General features: G+C 46.8%; 1 protein-coding gene across 2 annotated transcripts in view; it reads right to left on the bottom strand.

Moving 5' to 3' along the window:
- Positions 1-14049, bottom strand: part of PALMD (palmdelphin) — a 97035-nt gene extending 82986 nt beyond the window's left edge. Inside the window, exon 1 of one of the 2 annotated variants that reach the window (XM_075003403.1) lies at positions 13927-14049. In XM_075003403.1, the coding sequence (XP_074859504.1) occupies positions 13927-13946 (20 nt within the window). In that variant the 5' untranslated portion in view covers positions 13947-14049. The remainder of the gene's footprint in view (positions 1-13926) is intronic. The other variant, XM_075003405.1, reaches the window with a different exon arrangement.
- Positions 14050-20888: the final 6839 nt, after the last annotated feature.

Below are 20888 nucleotides of genomic sequence, written 5' to 3'. Positions count from 1 at the left end.
CTACAAGGGCACACTTTTGACTCATATCCAGCTTCTCATCCACTGTAATCCCCAGGTCCTTTTCTGCTGCACTGCTACTTAATCAGTCAGTACTCAGCTTGTAACAGTGCTTGGGATTCTTCTGTCCCAAGTGCAGGACTCTGCACTTGTCCTTGTTGAACCTCATCACATTTCTTTTGGCCCAATCCTCAATTAGTCTAGGTCACTCTGGACCCCTATCTCTACCCTCCAATGTAGCTATCTGACCCCCTACCTTAGTGTCATGTGAAAATTTGCTGAGGGTGCAATCCATCCCCTCATCCAGGTCATTAACAAAGATGTTGAACAGTACTGGCCCTAGAACTGATCCTTGTGGCACTCCACTTGAAACCAACTGCAAACCAGACACTGACCCATTGACCACAACCTGTTGGGCACATCTGTCAAGCCAGTTTTCTATCCATCATACAGTCCATGTATCCAATCCATACTTCCTTAACTTATGGGCAAGAATATTGTGGGAGACTGTATCAAAAGCTTTGCTAAAGTCAAGGTATATCACATCCATTGACTTCCCCATGTCCACAGAGCCAGGTACCTCATCATAGAAGCTAATCAGAATGTTCAGGCATGACTTGCCCTTTGTGAATCCATGTTGACTACTATTGATCACTTTCCATGTTTCCATGTGCTCCAAAATTGATTCCTTGAGGATTCCTTCCATGGTTTTTCTGGGGACTGAGGTGAAGCTGAGCAGTCTATAGTCCCCTGGATTGTTCTTTCCTTTTCTAAAGATGGGCACCACTTTTGTATTTTTCCAGCATCCAGGTCCTCTCCTTATCTCCACAAGTTTTCAAGGAGGTTCTGCAATGATATCTGCCAATTATCTCAGGACCCTTGGATGCATTAAATCTGGACCCATGGATTTGTGTGAGTCTAGCTTTTCTATATAGCTCTTAACTCAATCTTTTCCCAACAAGTGCTGCCCACCTTCTTCCCATACTGTGTTGTGTAGTGCCATAGTTGGGGAGCTGACCTTGTCCGTGAAGACTGAGGCAATAAAGGCATTGAGCACTTCAGCCTTTCCAAATCATCTGTCAACAGGTTACCTCCCTCATCCAGTAACTGCCCCACACTTTCCCTGATCACCCTCTTATTGTTAACATACCTGTAGAAGCCCTTCTTGTTGCCCTTCACATTCCTTGCTAGCTGCAGTTCAAATGTGCATTCGCTTTTCTGATTACCCCCCCGCATTCTCCAGCCATATATTAATTCTCCTCCTAACTCACTTGTCCAAGTTTCCACTTCTTATACTCATCCTTTCTGAGTTTAATCTCACCAAGGATTTCCCTTGTGAGCCAAGCTGGTTGCCTGCCATATTGCTTTTCTTACTGTGCCTTGGGATGGTTTGTTCCTGTGCCTTCCAAAAGACCTTTTTAAAATACTACTAGTTCTCCTGAGCTCCTTTCCCCTTCATATTAGCTTCCCAGGGGGTCCTGCCCATCAGTTCTCTCACATAGTTGAAGTCTGCTCTTCTGAAATCACAGGTCTGTATTTCACTGCTCACCCCTCTTCCTTTGTCAAAATCCTGAAACCTACCATCTCATGATTGCTGCAGCTCAGGTTTCCACCCATTTCTATTTCTCCTACTATTTCTTCCCTCCTTGGCCGTGTCTATACTAGCCCCAAACTTCGAAAAGGCCACGCAAATGGCCATTTCGAGGTTTACTAATGAAGCCCTGAAATGCATATTCAGTGCTTCATTAGCATGCGGGCGGCCGCAGCACTTCGAAATTGACGCGCCTCGCTGTCGTGCGGCTCGTCCCGACAGGGCTTCTTTTCGAAAGGACCCCACCTACTTCGAAGTCCCCTTATTCCCATGAGCTGATGAGAATAAGGGGACTTCAAAGTAGCCGGGGTCCTTTCGAAAAGGAGACCTGTGGGGATGAGCCGCGTGGTGGCGAGGCGCGTCAATTTCGAAGTGCTGCGGCCGCCCGCATGCTAATGAAGCGCTGAATATGCATTTCAGCACTTCATTAGTAAACTTCAAAATGGCCATTTGCGTGGCCATTTCGAAGTTTGGGGCTAGTGTAGACATAGCCCTTGTGAGCATCAGGTCAAGCTGTGCACAGCCCCTGATCAGTTTCTTCAGTACTTGTACCAGGAAGTTATCTCCAACATTCTCCAAAAGCTTCCTGGATGGTCTGTGTGCTGCTGTATTGGTCTCCCAACAAATGTCTGGGAGATTAAAGTCTCCCATGAGAACCAGCACCTGTGATTTGGAAGTGTGAGCAGTTCCCACCGATGGCAGGGTGGCCTAGTGGCTAAGGCCGAGGGTCCTGGGATGTAGGTCTTCAGCCCCCACACTAGAGGGTGAAGGATAAATTTGGGGTGTGGCCCTGAGAATCTAATTTCCCCTCTGGTGGCAGAGGGGTTCCCTGGGGTTGAGTTCTCCCTTTGTGTCTCGGGGGGGGGGTCCTGAGACTCCATCCTCTGGTGGCATCGCTGGCTCGGGCCCTGCTTGTCTTGGAGCCAGCTCCTGCCTCTTGGCTGGTCAGCCCTGAACTGGACTAGCTTCCCTCCTTTTGTGCTCCTTCAGGCCTGACACTGACTGGAGGTGAACTGGCGTGGGGCAGATTGAGCAAACAGGCTTGGATTAACCTCTGCCCTGCCTGGCCTTCCTCTCACAGTCGTACAGGAAGCGTCTCTTAATTGTCTATAGACATTCTCATCTACCTGATCTGGTGGCCTATAGCAGATACCAAACACTACATCTCCTTTGTTGCTACCACTTAACCTAAAAGCCATGTCTACATGTGCATGCTACTTCGAAGTAGTGGCACTAACTTCAAAATAGCGCCCATCACGGCTACACGCGCCGGGCGCTATTTCGATGTTAACATCGACGTTAGGCGGCGAGACGTCGAAGCCGCTAACCCCATGAGGGGATGGGAATAGCGTCCTACTTCGAAGTTGAACATCGAAGTAGGGACTGTGTAGCCGATCCGTGTCCCGCAACGTTGAAATAGCGGGGTCCGCCATGGCGGCCATAAGCTGAGGGGTTGAGAGACGCTCTCTCTCCAGCCCCTGCGGGGCTCTATGGTCACCGTGGGCAGCAGCCCTTAGCCCAGGGCTTCTGGCTGCTGCTGCTGCAGCTGGGGATCCAAGCTGCATGCACAGGGTCTGCAACCAGTTGTCGGCTCTGTGGATCTTGTGTTGTTTAGTGCAACTGTGTCTGGGAGGGGCCCTTTAAGGGAGCAGCTTGCTGTTGAGTCTGCCCTGTGACCATGTCTGCAGCTGTGCCTGGCACCCTTATTTCGATGTGTGCTACGTTGGCGTGTAGACGTTCCCTTGCAGCGCCTATTTCGATGTGGTGCTGTGCAACGTCGATGTTGAACATCGACGTTGCCAGCCCTGGAGGACGTGTAGACGTTATTCATCGAAATAGCCTATTTTGATGTCGCTACATCGAAATAAGCTACTTCGATGTAGGCTTCACGTGTAGACGTAGCCAAAGACACTCAACTGTCTCTTCTCCCTTCATAAACTGGAGCTCTGAACCATCATATTGCTCTCTCACATGAATCCCAACTCCTCCCCCTCTTCTCCCCTGCCTGTTCTTCCTAAATACTTTATACCCTTCCATGACAGTGCGACAGTTATGTGAGAGAGGGGGGCTGTAGACCTCCAGAGGTACCCAGACACCTGTTTTCCTAGCTGAACCAGCTCTAGAAGTGGGCACCCTCATTCAAAAGTGAGGGGCACAGCCAGAGTGCCATGCAATACTGCCAGGCAATGCAGTACTCCTATGGAGGGCCTTCTGTAGTTCTGGGTGGAGGCTTAGTGATACTGTGGTGCTAGCTGTTTTCTTCTGTCCTCTCTTGGCAGTTTTAGGATCACTGTAACAGCATTGCTGGTCACTTTGTCCCCTGACTGTGTAGGGAATAGATGACGTTTGTGTGAAATATGTCAGAGTTATTGCTCCTCTGAAGATCTATTGATGTAATTTAACAGGTAGGGAAAAAGTGTGAATGAGAACAAGCCCACAGGAATGAGAACATGGCTAAACTGATGTCACTGAAAAAAATCTTCAAGTTTGCAGTGCCTGATTTCTGTGACTTTAACTGTAGAGCTGAATGACACTTGAGGGCTAAAGCAGGAGGAGTTCTTGTGTGTAGGGGAAATCAGATGAATGGATTGTTGCTGAGTTCAAAGTAAACTCCTGTTTTACTTTGATTTCGTGTGGCATTTACCAATGAAGCACTTTAAGTTGATTTTTAAATATACCAAATCTTGGTGTAAATGCTGAAACTAAGTTGCTAGTGGGAATACCAGAGGCATGAGAATATGACTGATTAATCACTGGGTGTCAGGTCACTCAGCAGAAATGCTGAGAAGTTCAATAAGCTCTGAGTTGCTTCACCTATTTGTTTTCATAAGAACATGAACTGAGAGGCCTGTCAAATGCTTTCTGTGTCAGTGATCCCTCAGCGCGTGCCCTGTTTGACAAGGTACCTAGAACTGCTGTCATAGGCATCTTTCAGCGATTTTTATTGTAGGTCAAAGCTGAATACAAACCTATAAAGTAAACAAGGAAACAAAGTTCACCTGTTCTGTGATTTAAATTGTCCAAAGATCTATATTGATCTGTTTGTTCAGTGCTTGGTGTCTATCCAGGAAAATGAATTGGAGTATGAGCACAACAAAATTGTATGCATCGCTTTGTAACTAAGGGACCGAAAACAACACAAAGCTTCTCTCTCTGTATTTTTCACTTCTTAAAAAGTATTCTGCCTCCGATACTATTTCAGAGCTTTCTTTTTCCAGGAACATTGATCAAATTTAGTTAATCTAGGTCAGTGTTGGACATCCTGAGGGCTGCATGCGGCCCATTGGGGTTCCATGTGTGGCCCATGAAACATTTTGTTCACTGTCTCTCATGCACAGAATTGGCAGATTTGTTTTTTTTTTCCTGCTGATATTACAAAAGTGATATGCACGTACAGCAAGGGTACGTGAAATGAAGTGCATGTTGATGGCACACATGATTGTCAGCACAATCCGTTTCCTCTGCACCCAAATCAGTGCTGGTATGGTTCAGTTGGCACACCCCACAAATTATAGATACAGTAAACCCTCAATTTAGCCGAATAATGGGGGAAGAAGAGGCGTCCATGAATGTGGAAAGTCCATTAAATCTGAATCTGCAGAACTGGAGGAATCTTGCAAGGCAACTAGGAAGTGCTCCAACCAAGAACTGGGAGGAATCATAGAACCATAGAATACTAGGACTGGAAGGGTCCTTGAGAGGTCATCGACTCCAGCCCCCTGCCCTCATGGCAGGACAAAGTACTGTCTAGACCATCCCTGATAAACATCTATCTAACCTGTTCTTAAATATCTCCAGAGATGGAGATTCCACAACCTCCCTATGCAATTTATTCTAGTGTTTGACCACCCTGACAGTTAGGAACTTTTTCCTCATGTCCAGCCTAAACCTGCCTTGCTGCAGTTTAAGCCCATTGCTTCTTGTTCTATCCTCAGAGGCCAAGAAGAACAAGTTTTCTCCCTCTTCCTTATGATATCCTTTTAGATACCTGAAAACCGCTATCATGTCTCCCCTCAATCTTCTTTTTTTCCAAACTAAACAAGCCCAATTCTTTCAGCCTTTCTTCATAGGTCATGTTCGCTAGACCTTTAATCATTCTTGTCGCTCTTCTCTGGATGCTTTCCAGTTTCTCCACATCTTTCTGGAAATGTAGTGCCCAGAACTGGACACAATACTCCAACTGAGGCCTAACCAGTGCAGAGCACAGCAGAAAAATGACTTCTCATGTCTTGCTCACAACACGGCTGTTAATGCATCCCAGAATCATGTTTGCTTTTTTTTGCATCACACTGTTGACTCATATTTAGCTAGTGGTCCTCTATAACACCTAGATCCCTTTCTGTCACAGTGCTTCCTAGACAGTCACTTCCCATTCTGTATGTGTGAAACTGATTGTTCCTTGCTCAGTGGAGCACTTTGCATTTGTATTCATTAAACTTCATCCTGTTCACCTCAGACCATTTCTCCAATTTGTCCAGATCATTTTGAATTTTGACCCTATCCTCCAAAGCAATTGCAAACCCTCCTCACTTGGTATCATTTACAAACTTAATAAGTATATGCTCTATGCCAATATCTAAAGCGTTGACGAAGATATTGACGATATTGAACAGAACTGGTCCCAAAACAGACCCCCTGTGGAACCCCACTTGTTAATCTTTTCCAGTAGGATTGAGAACTATTAATAACTACTCTAAGTACAGTTATCCTGCCAATTTTGCACCCACCTTATAGTAGCACCATCTAAGTTGTATTTGCGTAGTTTATTGATAAGACTATCATGAGAGACCATATCAAATGCCTTACTAAAGTCTAGGTATACCACATCTACCACTTCTCCCTTATCCACAAGGCTCTTTATCCTATCAAAGAAAGCTATCAGATTGGTTTGGCATGATTTGTTCTTTACAAATCCATGTTGGCTGTTCCCTATCACCTTACCACCTTCCAAGTGTTTTCAGATGATTTCCTTCATTACATGTTCCATTATTTTCCTGGCACAGAAGTTAAACTGACCGTTCTGTAGTTTCCTGCATTGTTCTTATTCCCCTTTTTATTGATGGGCACTATATTTGCCTTTTTCCAGTCTTCTGGAATCTCTCCTGTCTCCCATGATTTTCCAGAGATGATAGCTAATGCAGCAGAATCTTTGCATTGTTTACAGAGCAGAGCTGCTGGGCTTGCCTGCCATGAGCTGCTCATCACCCACCCAAGGCTAAACACTTCTACAGAAACTAAATTTCCCTGGAGCAGGCATGCCTCTGCCTAGGGCGCCCCTTGCAGTGGCCCCAGCAGCAACCCCAGCCATTCCTCAGGCTCTAGAGGTGGCAGTGGTTCTGGTGAGTTGCCAGCATTTATTTGGTGGTGGAGTGTGACAGCATCCATTATTCCCAAATGCTGTTAAATCGGAGTCTGTTAAGCTGAGGGCTTACTGTACGTAAGTACCATTAACAAAACTACCCAATCCCAGTAGAATGTCTTGTTTACTACAGTCTTGTAACCCATTGAGGTGGAGGGCCACTCATGCAGCCCACTAGCTAGCCTAGGTTACCCCTCACTGATCTACTTGCACAACTAGCTCTTGGTCAACAGATCTTGAGGTATGACTGAAACTTTTTGGTTCATCGCTGTAGTGTAGTGTGCAAGGCTCTTTTCTGCCTAATCACTAGCACTTTACATGGGTCAAACAAGGTTCTAATCCATGAAAACTAACTCACAGTAGCCGCATCTACACGTGCCGGCTACTTTGAAGTAGCCGCGTCAATTTCGAAATAGCGCCCGCCATGGCTACACGTGGCGGGCGCTATTTCGAAGTTGACATCGATGTAAGGTGGCGAGACGTCAAAGTCACTATCCCCATCAGGAGATGGGAATAGCGCCCTACTTCAACTTTGAACATCGAAGTAGGGCACGTGTAGCCGTTGCGCGTCCCGCAACATCGAAATAGTGGGGTCCGCCATGGCGGCCATCAGCTGAGGGGTTGAGAGACACTCTCTCCAGCCCCTGAGCTCGATGGTTGCCGCGTGCAGCGGCCCCTTAAAGGTCCCCGCCCCCTGCCTTCCTGTGCAGGAAGCTGAGAGAGCATGCAGGCGGCAGCCCAGCCACGAGGCCAGCCTGCACACCCCTCTGCAGCCACACACACCCCACCCCGCTGCAATGGCCTCCCCCCAGCCCCCCCAAGCGCCCCCAGGGCACCCCCCCCAAGGGGAGCCAGGGCTCCCAGCCCAGCAGCCAGGCTGGGAAGCGGCAGTGGGGCCCCTCCTGGACAGAGGCCGAGCTTTGGGACCTGCTGGGGCTCTGGGGTGAGGAGGTGCTCCAGGTAATGGGGAGCAAGAGGTGGAACGCAGATGCATTCGCTCGGCTGGCCGAGGGCCTGGCCACCTGGGGTCACCCTGCCTGCACTCCTGACCATGTCAGGAGTAAGGTGAAGGAGCTGTGGCAGCATTACGCCCAGGCCTGGGATGCGGCTGGCTGATCTGGGGCCACCCCCGTCACTTGCCCCTTTTACAGGGAGCTCAGGGACATCCTGGGCCCCCGGCACACCTCCTTCCCTCCGGCCACTCTTGATACCTCAGCCGACGAGGTAGGGTGCCTGGGGCACCGGAGGAGGAGGAGGAGGGGGGATCCTCCTCCAGCGATGGGGGGCTCTGGATAGACATCCCATCTCAGAGCTTCAGCAGGGCGTCCACCCACCGGGTGTCCCCCGACCATGGGAGCGGACCATCAGGTATGTCCCCCCCGGTGCACACCCCTGGGGTTGAGGGGTGGAGGTAATAGACATGACCAGGGCCCTCCACATGGCCAGATGACCATGGGCCCAAGGACAGCAGTGGCATGTCCCTCACAGGAGTGCATCAGCCCCTGCCCCCCAGCACGACAGTGCCATGCCCCATCCCTGGGGATGGGGGGAGCGGAACCTAGGGTTCCCCGGGGGGAGGGGGTGGGACACCCATCAGCAGTAGCAGCATCTCCCGGGCATGGGGTTGGGGAACCAGCAGCAGAGGGGTAGGGGGACAAGGGCCACGGCTCGGGGCCCACACTAACGGCTGTCTCCACTCTTCTTCCCCCCCGTGTTCCGCAGCTGCACCATCGCAAGGACCGGAGAGCGCCGGTGAGGTGTCTATGGTCCCGAGAGCCCACCGGGGCCATCAGTCCAGGCCAGCCCCTCGGCGGAGCACCGACCGGCCCCATGGCAGGGACAACGGCAAAGCCAGCACTCCAGGATGGTGACGGACCCCCAGCTGCTGGTGATCCTCCGTCGGCAGCTGGAGGTCTCCGAGCAGTGCCTGCAGGTGGAGGAGTGGCGCCTCGACCTACAGGAGCGGGTACTGGCCTGGTGACAGGAGGCATGGGGGGCCTTTATGCACACATTCAAGCGTGTCGCGGACTACCTGGCCCCCCATGCTGCGCCGGCCGCCGCTCTGCCCTCCCTGCCTGCTCCACCCGCTGCTTCACCTGCTGCTCCACCTGCTGTCACACTGCCTTCCGCCACCGAGGGCCCTTCCGCCGAGGGGGACCTGGGGCCAGCTGACACCCACCGGCCATATCTACCAGTCCGCCCGGCCGCCAGCCAGCCCCAGCCAGGGCTGAGGCCGAGGCGCGGGTTGCGGCCGCCCACCCCCAGCACTGGACATTAGGGGGTGTGGGGCCCAGGACGTGACCCCCCCTCCCCCTTTGTATATATCCCCTTCACTTATCTTTTGTAAATAGTTTGTATTAGACCCCTGTTATGTTGTTATGATGATGCCTGCACCCCCATGTAAATAGTTCTCCCCTTCCTTGTCTTCCCCTTTTTTTCCTGTCATCTTATCTTATTTTAATACATATATATATAATATTTATTTTGCCTGTAAATAGTTATGATAATAATAAGAGTTCAACATATATTCTGGTTTGATGAACAACATGTCTGTTTTTATTTACAAGAAAAGTTGGGGGGGGTTGTGCTCTTGGGTGCTCTGTGGTGTGGGCGTAGGGACAGGGAGTGTTGTGGAGGATGCGGGGGGTGCAGTGGGGGGCCTGCCAGCGTTCACCCCGTGGCCTCGTCGAACTGGGCCCGCAAGGCCTCCCGGACCCAGGTCCCTTCGGGGTCCACCTGGCGACTGGGGGCAGCGGGTGGCTGCACATTGGCCCTGCCAGCCTCCACAGCCCAGCCCTGAAAGAATGCCTCCCCCTTGCTCTCGACGAGGTTGTGGAGGGCGCTGCATGCGCGATGTTGGGGGGGCCCGCATCAAGGCGGGTGAGGAGACACCTCCAGCGCCCTTTGAGACGGCCAAATGTGCGCTCCACCACCTGGCGCGCGTGGTTCAGGCGCATGTTGAAGTGCTCCTGGCTGGCTGACAGGTGGCCCGCGTAAGGGTGCATGAGCCAGGGCCGGAGGGGGTATGCCGCGTCTGCGATGACGCAGAGGGGCATGGTGGTGTCCCCCACAGGGATCTCCTGCTGGGGGATGTAGGTCCCCGCCTCCAGCTGGCGGCACAGGCCCGAATTCTGGAATACCCGCGCATCGTGGGTGCTGCCAGGCCAGCCCACATATATGTCCAGGAAGCGGCCCCGGCTGTCCACCAAGGCCTGGAGGATCACTGAGTGGTAGCCCTTCCTGTTTAAGTAGCGTCCTCCACTGTGCTCCGGGGCATGGATGGGGATGTGGGTCCCATCCAGAGCCCCGAAGCAATTGGGGAAGCCCAGGGTGGCAAACCCCGCAATGGCGGCATCTGGGTCCCCAAGCCGCACGAGCCTGTGGAGGAGCAGGGCATTGATGGTGCGGACGACCTGCAGGGGAAGCACATGGGAGACCACCAATGAGGGGTGTGCAGGGTGTGTGTGGCCCTCCCCTGCCAGGGCTCCCATCCCCTCCCCTCCCCTCCCCTCACCTGCCAGGGCTCCCTTCCCCTGCCAGGGTTGCCTCCCCCTCCCCCCGTGGGTCCTCTTACCTCCATGAGGACAGCCCTGATGGTGGCCTTGCCAATGCCAAACTGCTGTCCCACGGATCGGTAGCTGTCTGGAGTGGCCAGCTTCCAGACAGCGATGCTGACCTGTTTCTCCACACTGAGGGCACGCCACATGGCGGTGTCCTGGTGCCTCAGTGCCGGGGTGAGCCACTGGCATAGCTCCAGAAATGTCTGCTGGCTCATCCAAAAGTTCTGGAGCCAGCGGTAGTCGTCCCAGTCTCTGAGCACCAGCCGCTCCCACCAGTCGGTGCTCGTGGGGTAGCTCCACAGCCGGCGGCAGGGGGCTGCAGGGTTTGGGGTTGCTTCCTGCTCCCCTGCGGGCAGCTCCTCCTCTGTGGCTAGGATGTGATCAGCTGCCTCCTGCATGGCATCGAGCAGGGTGAGCACTGCTGCTACAGGGGCGGCTGGGTGGACCTCTGGCTGCTGCTGCTGCTGGGGGTCCATGACTGCATTGCCCGAGGTGTGCGTGCCTATGGCTCTGCAGACTTCGTGCTGTGCAGGCTGCATGTGTCTGGGAGGGGCCCTTTAAGGGAGTGGCTAGCTGTTGCCCCGGAAGTGCTAATCCGCCCTGTGACCCTGTCTGCAGCTGTTCCTGGCACCCTTATTTCGATGTGTGCTACTTTGGCATGTGGACGTTCCCATGCAGCGCCTATTTTGATGTGGTGCTGCCCAATGTTGACGTTGAACGTCGATGGCACCAGCCCTGGAGGACGTGTAGACGTTATTCATCGAAATAGCTTATTTCAATGTCACTACATCGAAATAAGCTATTTCGATGTAGCGTTCATGTGTAGACGTAGCCGGTGAGTGCTACAGAATTTTGTGATGAAATGGGAGCTGCGGACCTCCATGAAGTTTAAGGTAGACTGATGAATTAATGAACAAAGATCACTGTGAAAGAACAGAAGGGTGCCTATAACAAGAGCTTTTAGAATGCTTGTGGCATGCGTCATTCTTCACTGACCTGCACTTTGTCATCACTTACACCAGTGCAAATCATTGTGAGATAGTGGTTAATCAGAGAGAGAGCATTTTATATCCTATATGCATAGATAAAAATGATAATACAAGACTGTGAGGAATCAAACATCTGTCACCTTCTCCAAAAATACGGAGCATAGACTCTCAGCTGGTGTAAACTGCTAATCAATGAAGCCATGAATGTTTGTTTGTTATATAAGCTGAGGATCTGGCCCCATTTCCCCAAATTAGGTTGTGAATTTTTTCTCATCTGGAGAGTCCACCCCACTCAACAAAACTTTAAGACTCTTCAGGTAAAATACAATGATCTCTTTAGAGTCTCAAGTTAACACAATACACAAGTACCACCATGTCCTCCTTCAAATCTGTTTAAAATTGTCCTCTGCTGGGATACTTACAGAAAACAGCCTCCAAAAGCAGCTAGGCCAGTGGAGGCTTGCAATTACTTCCTTGATTACTATGCTGTATTGTTGACTCACATTCCTCACACAATTACCTTGTATTATATTACTGTTTTGAATCAGTCTGGAACCCCTTCCCTGCAATTTCAACACCTTGGCCTTTCTACCAACTCCTCAACTCTGGGTCTTAAGACACACACCACCACAAGCCTTTACTACTTCATCCAAATGATTCCATTAGTGAAATCATGTGGAGTCATGTGGATTTCTGTGCAAGATAAAAGCTGCTATCAGTTGCATTCCCTGTTAATGATTATAAAGTCCATGCCTAGGGAACTGAGGTGATACAAAGTGCCATTGAATTGCAACTCTGTTTGCTGTGTGTCTCTCGCTCTCTGCAGTCAGGCTGTATGTAGACTGGCCACAATCTAACCAATATTCTGATCCTGGGAAAAAATGCTTTTCATACAAATTTCTCCTTCACTAGTGCTATGTCAGTCACCAGCTAATTGAATCCTTTGTGGGAATAGGGGAAGGAAGTAAGGATGTCAGAAGTAGCCGGTCAAAATGAATTATGCTGTAATGCTCTGTTTGAAAGTAGAGAATCTCTTCTCCTTGCTCTGTCATCTGCACTGATCACGAGTTGATTTGCTGGGTGAAATTTAAGGCATTGTGCTTGGGTTGCTTCAGTTCATGCCTGGTCGGACACCTTTTGAAAATGTTTTGGGCCCAGCTACTTTGGCAACAGTCTGTCTGTGTGACACTGGTAGCTGACATCCAAAGTGCATTCAAAACTAATACATTCTTGCGTAAAATGAGAGGGGCCTGCCAACAAGGTGCTGTAGGTGAGAGACTGGTGCCTCTGGAATGAATTCATGCTCCACCAAGAGCGATAGTTTCCCATTGCATTGCTGGAAAGATGCTTCATCTGAAGTGCTAAAGTTCTGGAGTGGGGTTTCTAATGATGATGGAATGAGGACAATCAGTGGGACACAATCATACTGGGATATAAAATATATTGGAAGGACAGAATAGGTCATGCGGGTGGTGGAGTGCCACTGTATGTGACAGATAATGTAGCATCAAATGAAGTAAAAATCTTAAATGAATCAAAGATGTTCCGTAGAATCACTATGGATAGTAATTCCATTCTCCAATAAGAATATAGCAGTAGGGATTTATTATTGACCACCTGACCAGGACAGTGACAGTGATGTTGAAATGTTAAGGGAGATTAGAGAGGCTATCAAAATAAAAACCTCAATAATAGGGGATTTCAGTTATCCCCATATTGCCTGGGTGCATGTCATCTCAGGACGAGATGCAGAGATAAAATTTCTCGATGCCTTGAATGACTGCTTCTTGGAGCAGCTAATACAGGAACCCACCAGGGGAGAGGCAATTCCTTGATTTAGTACTGAGTGGAGCATAGGATCTGGTCCAGGAGGTAACTATTACAGGACCATTTGGGAATCATGGTCATAATATAATAAAAGTTAATGTTCCTGTGGTGGAAAGAACACCTCAGCAGTCCAACACTCTGGTATTTAATTTCAAAAAGGGGAATTACACAAAAATGACTCTGAAGGAAAGACTAAAAGCCAAGTGTGGATACCTTAACCAAGTGATATAAGGTGCAGGAGGCAGCCTACCAATATTTGAAGGGTCAGTAGAGAAAAATAAATAAGGGCATATTAAGAGGTCATAACTAGAAAATAATGAAATGAAACCTTGAAGATGAAAACTTGGGATGATTGTGAGTCAGATTTCAGATTGTGGAATCTTTTCCCAAGTGCAGTTGTAAGACTTACTGCATGGAACTATTAAAACAAGCCTGTACTGGACTTTAAACAACGGGACAATAATATCCACATTAGTGGACAAATGGTTACTTTGGTCATACTCTTTTAGTGTGGTGACACATTTCAAAAATTTATCCAGACCCTTAGACCATATTTATATAGAATACATGTTAAACCACAGGTAGCTAATCAGGCTTTCTTACCTCAAAGCAGACATTTCCATTTCAGACAGTACAGTTTAGCACAAAAGCCCATAAGTAAGCTGTGATTGCTGATGTGTAGGGCTCCTCTGATATGGTTTAAGTCCACTCTGTTACTGCAACCTCCTATCATTAGATAATAAAACAGGAACTTTTGAAACATATGAGTGATATGACCCTCTTTCTGTACTCTACACAGCTGAACTTAAAATTCCTTCCAAAAGGACTGTTGAAATTGCACTGCCGTATATTTAGGCTTTTACAGCTTAAATTTTGAATATATCCAGATCCTTCCTCTGTTTCATGTTGATAATAGCTATACTGAAGTTATGCTGCTCTAATCCAGTATGGAATCTGGCCTATCCTGTTATATGAACATTCAAAGCCCTCTAACACACAGAATGCTGTAAGTATATAAAAGGAAAATTCAACAAAAACCACTCTAATAAAAAAAAAATGACCACAGAGTGTAAAACACTTTGCCATGAAAGAATCTGAATTTTGTGTGCCAAATTTGTTAAAAATCACACCCAGGCTATATAAGTGTTAAGGTGGGCTCTTACCTTCTGTTCCAGGACTCTGAAGAAATGAAATCAAGAGACTGCCTCACTCTGTCATAGTCATCACTGCCACGTCAGAGATTGCCTGGGAGAGATACCACTGATAGACTCGATTATGATGCTGTTCTGTCATGCCAGCAGCTGAATAGAGATTGGCCAGCATCAACCGTGTTTACAAAAAAGAAATCTGATAGCTTGAGTCATTTTTAGAAACTGCTTCCCTTGATGGAGCTAACAGCTTCATGCAGGCAGGGTATAGTCTAGCAATTCATGTTGATTTAAACATACCAGCCCCACATTCGTCTTACTGTAAGAGTTGGCTAGTCACAGAAATATTAGTAAATGATTAACATGACAGATCTTGAACTTGGGTTTCTCTAATGTGCATGAATGTGGCCGTATAGGGGCAAATCTTTGTTCTGGACATAGGTCAGGTAAATTAGTAGTTGGGTCGATGGGCAGTTGCAGCTCGCTGCCACTACTACAACTTCAGGATTCCCGCACATGCAATATATTTTCATCTTTCTCCACAGGGAAACGTGGGAGGAATCTGTGTTCTTGTGACACAGTAGGATTCATTAGTGTGCATGAGGAATGAATCCTGTGTGGCCTCTTGGTTTCCTGCCTGCTTTGTAACAGACCTTTGCTGTCTGCTTTGTGTCCGTGAGAAAAGATCTATGAATTGGCCAACAGGCCCTAGTTCTTAAGTGCTTACTCAACTCAAATTGTACTGACGTCACTGCTCCAACAAATTAAAGAAGTGTATAGAAATGGAATGTAGCACCGCTATGTGCACAATCTTCATGGAGGAAAAGGAAATAACATTCCTCACGAGACACAGGGTGTGTCTACACTGGCACAAATCTTCGAAATGGCCATGCTAATGGCCATTTCGAAGATTACTAATGAAGCACTGAACTGAATATTCAGCGCCTCATTAGCATTAGAACATTTCCGGCCATGGCGCTTCGAAAGCGCCGCTTCCAAAAGCACGCGGTTCGGCACGGCTACACGGGGGTCCTTTTCGAAAGGACACCGCACCTTTCGAAATCCCCTTATCCCACTCACTGATTGGAATAAGGGGATTTCAGAAGGTGTAGGGTCCTTTCGAAAAGGACCCCCGTGTAGCCATGCCGAGCCATGCACTTTCAAAGCGCCGCAGCAGGAAGCGTCCTAATGCTAATGAGATGCTGAATATTCAATGCAGTGCCTCATTAGGAATCTTCAAAATATGACTATTTTGAAGATTTGTGCCCATGTAGACACAGCCATAGTGATTATAGATATTTCTCATTCAAAGAAGAAGATAAGAAGGTTAAGATTTTTTCCTTAACAGCAGAAGGGTTAGGAGTGAAACTAGAACCAAATCTAAACAGGGCTGGGGCTGAGTAGTTCTTCAAGTTCCTTCCACTTTGCCTTTGTGGATACTGGCACTCCACTGCTGTTGTCTAGAGTATTTGCCAAGAATGGCACCCCGACAGGTACAACCACCTAAGCCATCTCATACTAGTTGTGGCTTACAAGTCCTCTTCAACTTCCTGAAGCCTCTCTCTGGGAAACCACATGGGTACAGAATTTGAAAGAAGCAGGAAAAAGATCAGTGCTGCTGGCTAGTACGGTTGGGTACAGCAAAGCACACTGGACGGAACTGTTGATTGACAGAGCTCATCTTCTTTGATGCCATTGGTGAGCAAATAAACCAATCCTTGATCATCAGAGCTGACTACAGATTTCACATGAAAAAAAGGGAACTGCAGGCGTTGTATGTCCCTTTCAGTTCCTACGCTTTTCCTGTAGGGTGTGTCTATACTTGCATTCCTCTTTCGAAAGAGTTATGCAAATGAGATGAACAAAAATGCAAATGAGGTATAAATTTGCCTATTCTGCACATCATTTGCATATTCTAATTTCAAAAGTGCTTCTTTTGAAAGAAGAAAGCCTGTGTAGATTCTGCTCTTTCAAAAGTAAACCCCATCTTCGAAAGAATCCTTCTTCCCATTAAATAAAGGAAAAAAGGATTCTTTTGAAGATGGGTTTACTTTTGAAGGAGCAGTGTCTACACTGGCTTTCTTCTTTCAAAAGAAGTTGAAATTAGAATATGCAAATGAGGTACCAAATACGCAAATTTATGCCTCATTTGCATTTTGATTCACCTCATTTGCATACTTCTTTTGAAAGAGGAATGCAAGTGTAAATGCACCCGTAGTGTCTAGCTATGCTGACTGTCAAAGCAATTGAGCCTGTCCAATGGTTGCTGCCAGGCCAATCTGTCCTCAGCTAGTTTCTAGATCAGTGGGAGATATGCCGCATGATTTAACACTGGCCTTTAGGAGGTCTTTGTAGTGCTTATACCGACGACCAATAGAGTGCTCACCATGAACAAGTTGGCCATAGAAGACCATCTTTGGCATCCATGTATCATCCATTCTCAAAACATGACTAATCCAGCAAAAATGTTTGTTCATAAGCATTACTTCTATGCCCATGATGCCACATACCTAAAGAAATTCTGTATTAGGAATTTTGTCCCACCAATCCTTTTGAGCAGTCTTCCTCAGACAGTGCTATGGAACTGATTGAGCTTGTCTACACTAGCTCCCTACTTGGAAGGGAGGATGGCAAGTAGGGTATTGGGAATTTATTAATGAAGAGCTGCGCTGCATATGCAGCACTTCATTAAGCAATTTCCCCCCCACGGCAACTTCCAAGTTTTAAACTTCGAAGTGCCGGCTCGTGTGTGGCCATGGCTCACCAGCTGGTACTTCAGTGTGCCTGGGGTACTTTGAAGTCCCCTTACTCCTCAAAAATGATCTAGTTTAAAACTTCGAAGTTGCTGCGGGGGATGTGGGGAATTTGCTTAATGAAGTGCTGCATATACAGCACAGCACTTCATTAATGAACTCCAAACACCCTACTTACCATCCTCCCTTCCAAGTAGGGAGGTAGTGCAGAGACAGCCATTGAGTTTCAAAACATGGTGGCAATCTATTATCCATGACTCCGAGCCATACAGCAGGATATTCAAGACTTCTGCCTGATAAAATGCCACCTTGGTATGGAGTACCCCAGTGTGAGGACAGCGAAGCACACTATAAAAATGGTGGAGGGTCATGAGAGAGGAGCCATCTTAAAATCCTGGTTCTTCAGTGGTAATTGTGAGGTAAATATCACAATTACAGTACCTATACCTTGGAAGTCAGGTGACGCCACCATTAAAAATTGGATCTTTAAAGCAAATAGATTTCTATTTATGAGCAGAAAAAGAGCTAAACAATTATCACAGCATTTTCACCTCTTGAGATGACATCAGATCAGAAAACTGCCCAGCTCTAGGCTTGCTTTAGTGGGGCCAAAAGACATGTATGTTTTCCTCAGATGCTACCACTGAGTGGTTAAAATGTCTGCCCATACTGAGCCAAATTCAGAGGTGGCCTGGTTGAATCTCAATGAGGCTAAGCTGCTACAAGTCAAGTGTAGAAGATGTAAGTTACACTGTTTTATGACATCTGAATTTCTGTGGGTCAGTGTGATGAAACTGGCAGGCTTTATGGGCTATTTCTAGGAAATATGATAAAATGTCACTTATGAGTTAATAGAATGAGCTAAACTCATTACCAATACTAGTATAAAATGTCACAATCCCCCCACTCTCTTTAAAAAATGAACTTCTATGTCCAGCTCACTTCTGAACAGCATGTAAAACTTCTTCAGGAAAGCAGCACTATCTCTTAAGGGACAGAATAATTCTACCAAAAGGGAAATAGATTTTCATGTAGTGGAATCTGTATGTAATGTGGCTCAAGCCAGAATGCTTTGAGAGCAATAATTTTCTGGCCACCAGGAAATTTTGTGGTGTTGTGACTTTTGTCACGTTAATTTATATGGGGTGAAGAGTGCAAGAAAATGATGCTGCCACATTTTACAAGAGAGAAAGTATAGCTTTCCAGTTGGGTAATGCTGCACAGCTCAGAATAAATCATTTATCTCTCTGTTCCAATGAACATATGGATCAAATGGCAAAATATTTAGCTTAAAGTGTGTATGTAGCCCCAATCCTGCGTCAGCATTCAACTGTGTACATTTCTTGTATAAATGGATCCTGTGGGAGCAAAGCAAACCTACATACACAGGCCTGCTAAGAGAGAGCTGAAATAAATGAGTGGTTAGTGAAAACTGCTACTGCTGAAATTAGAAATGGAGGTTATCTGTAGAGCTACTGTATCTAAACTGCCATAATAAATCAGCTTTTCAGTTGTCTCTCCAAACTGACAATTGGGGATCTCCGTTTGTTATACTGCAGAATTCAGTGGTCAGCTGGAATGTATTCCATTGACATGGTTATACCAGAGGTGATGTAGGGTCACTGTGTGGTGATGTAGGGTCACATTCTTCCAATATTATTCTGAGGAGAGACTTGTTTTAAGAGTGGGTGCACTGAAACTGTTGAGAGTACAACCTAAGATTTACTTAATATAAATAAGGCTGGTTGTATCTGGTCTTCAACAATTTTGATATCTGTCCACAGTCTGGAGACTGAGATGAGATGCAACTCATTTTCACTTCTTTCTTACATCAGGGTAGGCCTCTGACTACCAGACTACAAGGTTAGTAGATTAATCCACTGTCACCTACCCAGCCTCCATTTAGCTCACAGTCTTCACGGAAATCTAGTGATCACATATTGGCGATAAATGGGCTTTAATGACCTGGAAAATCAAATCTTTTGTTAAGTATTCCCTGTAGTTTTGAGAGGGAAATCTGCTAGCAAAACTATACTTGCTATGTAAACACAGCCCAAGCAGTTTGCATTCAGGGAGAAGTTTTAAAACCGTATTGATTAATGAATGTAAGCATATTAAATATTTTTAGCTACAAGTAAATGTATGCCCAACTGTTTTACAGTACAATTTACATATCTTAAGGAATGGATCTCTTATTTTAGTATATTTACTTTTTTAAAAAATACATATGTGAGTTAAGTCTCTCACCAAATGTCTAGCCACAGCTACTTTGACTTTCATAAAAGCAGTTACAGGTTAAATAAATAAATCATTAGCTCTAGTGTGATGTTTCCCTCTTGTGGGATTTCTGTGTCATTACAACCATCTATGCAGCAAGCCGGGGGACTGGGGGCAAGTGAGGGAATATACCACCTACTTAAGGAAGGTAGATTCTGAAGCTTCTGAATGACTGAATACAGGCTGCAGAGACAGAGGCTTCCTCCTATCCGTGAATGTTGTGCTGTTTCAGAAATCAATGGGGCTACAGGAATTGTGTGTCTGGGATATATTTTACCTTTCTGATAATTGCTGAATAACTTTAATTAAATCAGCAAAATGAAGTGATGGATGGTACATAAGCATCAGAAATACAGGCAAAACAGAAGAGGTGATAACTCTTCCAATCATGTGGCAATTTAAGATTGCTGTAATCTGAGGAAAGAGGAAAATCAAAGTTCCGGTCTAAAATTTAACACTTTGAATGCCACAGACAATTACTTGAAGGACAATATGAGAGTCTCTGATCCTTAAAAGAATATGTTTTAGACTTAATCCTGAAAAACTGGTGCACACATCCATAGCACTATTTCTCTTTGTAGCTGAAGAGCTAGGGAAGGCCATCTGTTGCATCTTTTCTGGCCAGATATAGAAACAGTACACACCTGGTTATACCTTGCTATTGGCCTCAGAGCTTGACCATACATTAATGCACTTTCTACATATTGGTTATTTCAGGTTCAAAAATCACTAACTTTGTGCACACCGCAGGTTGTGTATTTGACCTGAACTAGCCATATGGAATGTCCAAGGGTTACATTCCAAGGTTCAACTTTGGTCTTCACTGTGAAGTGCTAGGATCAAAGTCTTGTTCTTAGCAACAGTGCTAAATATCTGTGAATTTCATCAGTAAAACTGAGAGAATTTCCTCTGAAACAGTTGTCCCATCCCTATATTTATACACATAATCGAGATTCACAGAAACCCCTAAACCAAAAGGCAATCACAACGCAATGGAGGAGCAAGTAGGCAAGTACAATAAGAATGTCCTCAAATATATCCTAACTCATTTGCTGTCAACTAAGATTTTCAGAGTGGCTCAGCAGAAACACAACAGTAACAAATCAAAAAGACACAACAAAGCTGAGAGGATGTCAGAGTAGGTTAGAGCTACAAAAGAGTGATTACCAGCAAACAAAATGGGCAAAGTAACAACTCATTTTCTAAACACTGACATTTTATTTAACATGAGTGGCTGTATTGGTTCAGACCAATGGTTCGTCTATCTCAATAGTGTGTCTTCTGACTGTGGCTAATACCAGGTACTGCAGAGGGAGTGGGCAATGGACCGTTGAGTGATCCATCCTCTCTCACCCACTCCCAGCTTCTAGCAGTCAGAGGCTTGCGA

The sequence above is a fragment of the Carettochelys insculpta genome, chromosome 9 (genome assembly GCF_033958435.1).
Source record: "Carettochelys insculpta isolate YL-2023 chromosome 9, ASM3395843v1, whole genome shotgun sequence".
In the NCBI taxonomy this organism is placed as follows: Eukaryota; Metazoa; Chordata; order Testudines; family Carettochelyidae; genus Carettochelys; species Carettochelys insculpta.
The sequence above is the reverse complement of the archived record's forward strand: the minus strand, read 5'-3'. Positions and strand labels throughout refer to the sequence as shown.